A 4,194-nucleotide genomic window follows, 5' to 3' on the forward strand; every position below is an offset into this window, starting at 1 on the left:
GGGCTTTTTGATATATATATATAATATATATTATATATATACTAGCAGGCACGCACCGATACATAGGTGCAACAGCGATCTCGATATTTTGAGATGCTAACAGCGTATGCTTGCGACGAGGCGTACATTCTATCAAGGATGAAATCATATTGATAAGGGCCTGACTCCTCGAGCTAACTGCTTCATAATTGGATACGGCGCGGTGATTGCTTTCAACGCCCTAACGCTCCTTCGTTGAATATCATCAGAAAATCGCTTATTAGCACGTGCGTCATCGTAATTCTGCGAGCCACAACAGCATATCGGCTACGAATGGCTTACCTAACAGATAGCTAAATATTACGTCGCAAACATCGGTAGTCGAAACTTGCCAAGGTTTTAGAATGTCCTGAGAATGCTGCCGAACGCACACATGATCGTTTTCATATCGCCTAAAATCATCAACTTATATACATTAGGCTCGAAAGATTTTGGCCACCGACATTTTGTGCCTTATTTTTGTCATGTTTTGGCGGTGCTTGTTTTGTGCTACCAAAGTAGACGGAAATATTTTCACGGCAAACGAAAATCCTTGACTGCATGTTAGGATAAAACCATATCGAGTGCGCGTGGGTAAGCTCGCAAAACATAGTGGCCATCTTTTCCAAACGCGAGTGTGGGCGAATCTGCCTTAAGTCATGATAACTGAGGTGTCAATGCTCGTTACGGTATGGAAAGCTTCCCATCCGCGGATTTACTACTAGGTTGTTAAACCACATAGTGGCGAGAACCCGCGCGGAATCTGATGTATACGCGAGCTTTCTGAATGCAGATGGCTTACCTGAATGTCGACGCTATATTCTTGCTAACCTGAGTAGTCGTAACAAGGCTAAGCCATATAATACACGTATAATAAATTACGGCAGCGATACTTGATTGCACTACATCGACTTTACCTTAAGGTTTAGGCAAGGCTGTAAGGCTCAATACCGCTTATACACATTTTCGCGTAGACTGAGTCGTCAGCTTTGTTGAGTTCCATATGATTATCACTATAAAAATAGAATATTACACACGCACGCACGCACGCACGTGATAGAAGTGCGTGCCACACACACACACACACACACACACACACACACAACACACACACCACCACAACAACACACACACACACACACATACACACACACACACACACACACACACACACACGCGCGTGCGTGTATGTGTGATCGCGCGCGTGTGTGTGTAGTCGCGTGTGTGTATTAGGATTAAACTAGTAACAATTATTATTTACTCTAATCTTTTTTTTTTCTTTACATTATTCACCTTTATTAACTGCGTCCGCGCGTCTGCGTGTGACTGTACATGTATCGGTGTGCGAACTCGTGCATGCGCGCGCGTGTGTGCGTGTTTGATTCTGTTGCATGTCGTATTTCTTTCAGCAACTTGGAGAAATGTGTCATACTGGCACGGGTAACTTTGTGACGATCATGGCCGCCACCTGTGACTATGGATTGGCCTGCCAGGAAGTGATCAGCCAGGTGCAAGGCATAGGCCGCTGCGTCTCGCGAGAAGCATACACGGATGAGCTGGTCCCACCTAATCCCTCATCGCGCTCCCACATGAGGAGCAACAAGCTGATGCGTTTACGACTAAAACGAGGTATAGGCTGCGTGCACTGCGCTATCGCACCCGCGATGCGAGCGACGAAGCAGAAGCGCGTGAGGGCGATGTGTGCGTGTGAGAGTGGGCGAGGGTGTGTGTGTGTGTGTGTGTGTGTGTGTGTGTGTGTGTGGTGTGTGTTGTGTGTGCGCGCGCGCGCGCGCGTGTGTGTGTGTGTGTGGTGTGTGTGTGTTGTGTGTGTGTGTGTGTGTGTGGGAGGGGGAGTGTGCGTATGCGTGCGCGCAGCCGCGTGAGAAGAGGTAGAGTGTGTGTGTGTGTGTGTGTGTGTGTGTGTGTGTGTGTGGTGTGTGTGCGTGCGTACGTTGTGTTGTGTTGTGTTGTGTGTGTTTGTATGTGCGTGTGTCTGGCGCGCGCGCGCGTTGTGTGGTATTGTATACTCGAGTTACGTTTGAAGAAACTAATGCGACTCTCGTGTATGCGGCCTTGTCCTTTCCGTTAGGATTGGGAAGGCATCGTTACGACGCGGCTCGTCACCTCACGACGTGTCAGCAGCCATCCTGCTCTCGCCACATTGCATCGGTCATCTTACTCAAGACGTCGGACACCGAGCTGTAAGAAGGACGGATCGTACAACGACAAAGCAGTGCACTATCGATGGTAATACATTTCGCACACTCTTCTCTCTCTCAATAAACGGGGGCATGCTTACCACATTTATACGCGAAAGGCAATTCTTATAGGCGCGTTGTTTGCAGCCGTTTTCATTCTATCAAGTCCGCAGTAATATCTGGAGCCGAATCGAATACAAAATTGTACGACTTAACATTTAACATTATGTACAACGTAATCACTACCTAGTAAATCACAGCTTTACATACACACACACAACACACACACCACAACCACACACACGCACGCACGCACGCACGAGACACGCACACACGCACGCACGCACGCACGCACGCACGCACGCACGCACATAATACACCACGCACGCACGCACGCACGCACGTACGCACGCACGCACGCACGCACGCACGCTTCACTCACACACCACCACACACAACCACACACAGCACACACACACACCACGCCACACACACAGCACACATCACACACCACTCACACCACGACCACCACACACACCACACAACAACACACACACACACACACACACACACAACACATCACACACACACACACACACACACAACACCACACACACACACACACACACACACACACACACACACACCCACATATACACACACTTTCCCTGCTCGCTACCTGACCCCGCTTGATAGTGAATTATCCGTAGTGGAATCGATAGAAACCATCTCTAATGCGAAATAAGCGTAGATAATTAGGCTCGGGTGCGTAGGTGATGATGTCTTGCGCCAGAATCCCGAGGAAGCCACTTAATTCATATGATGCCAGTGACGTCATTACACGAACCATTTACTAGTACCCCATACAGACTACAAATTTGATCCTATATCATGCAGTCCAGGCCTGGCCCAGACAAATCTTTTGCAGCGTGTACACGCCTTCTCGGCCATGAATACGCGCTAGTCCAGACGGTACGAGTCAGCCCCACGAATCGAGGTGGGCCAGACGCGAGCTAGATTTCGATATACGTATGCGCATAGCCTTGATTGGGTCACGTAAGAGCACAGTAGCGTCTAAATTTGTGGCTGCAATTTGATTTTTGATCCTCACTTTAGTAGTGTATACTCATATAGTGTAAACAACTCGATTTATCTGATGGCAAATAGAGGTCGTAACTGGAACGACGACGCGGTAAAAAGTCCAATTACAATTGAGCCAGAATAATCTATCGAGAATGTATGGGAAGACAGAAATGGGAATGTGCATGTTTACACTTCCATTAATGATAAATTGGCCCAATTAGATTATAATCGGATACACAGATTCGATTATACGCCGGTTGTAGCTGCTGCTAGGTATTCAGTCGCCTGTTGATATTCTGCTTCTTCTGTTGTTACGACATAATAGTATGAATCCTAATAATAACATTGGCGGTGTTGTTGTGTAACCGTCATTGCTGTCTGCTGATTGACGTAACACGCTAAACCGAGCATGCGCAGTTCACTCGTGCTCACCTAGCGATGTTGTGTTTGGTGTCTGCACTCTGCAATTTGGGGCACATTAGGGGTGAACAAAACTGTACCTGTATTTAATTATGTATATCTTGTTGAGAAAAAGCTAGTACTGTTAACTAGCTGTAGCGCAATTACTTCAAACCACTAACTAAAATAGCACACCGAATGTGAATAAACATTCCATCTATGCAATGTGATAGTGACATTTACTACTGGATCTCTAAGCGTGAAATCAAACAGGTTTCATTTGGAAATCGATTATTGAAGGACTGACAATGTTGTGAGGGCTAGACTGGAATCTTTACTCATAATTATCTGCTTGTTATAATATTAATAATAATAATAAAATAAATAATCGACGAGCGTAAACTATGATAATCTATTATAGACAGTGGACGCCTTCTTATCTCGAGTTCTAACCGCCTTTATCATATGGAAGTTGAACTCTACATGAATGGGGTTT

At 46.3% G+C, this 4,194-nt stretch overlaps 1 protein-coding gene across 1 annotated transcript in view; it reads left to right on the forward strand.

The window, feature by feature from the left end:
* Positions 1-4,194, forward strand: part of LOC106807040 — a 13,371-nt gene that overhangs the window by 1,231 nt on the left and 7,946 nt on the right. The window contains exon 2 of the mRNA XM_014809256.1: positions 1,428-1,647. Within this exon, the coding sequence (XP_014664742.1) occupies positions 1,428-1,647 (220 nt within the window). The remainder of the gene's footprint in view (positions 1-1,427; positions 1,648-4,194) is intronic.

This window comes from Priapulus caudatus, unplaced genomic scaffold (assembly GCF_000485595.1).
Source record: "Priapulus caudatus unplaced genomic scaffold, Priapulus_caudatus-5.0.1 Scaffold192, whole genome shotgun sequence".
Taxonomy (NCBI): Eukaryota; Metazoa; Priapulida; class Priapulimorpha; order Priapulimorphida; family Priapulidae; genus Priapulus; species Priapulus caudatus.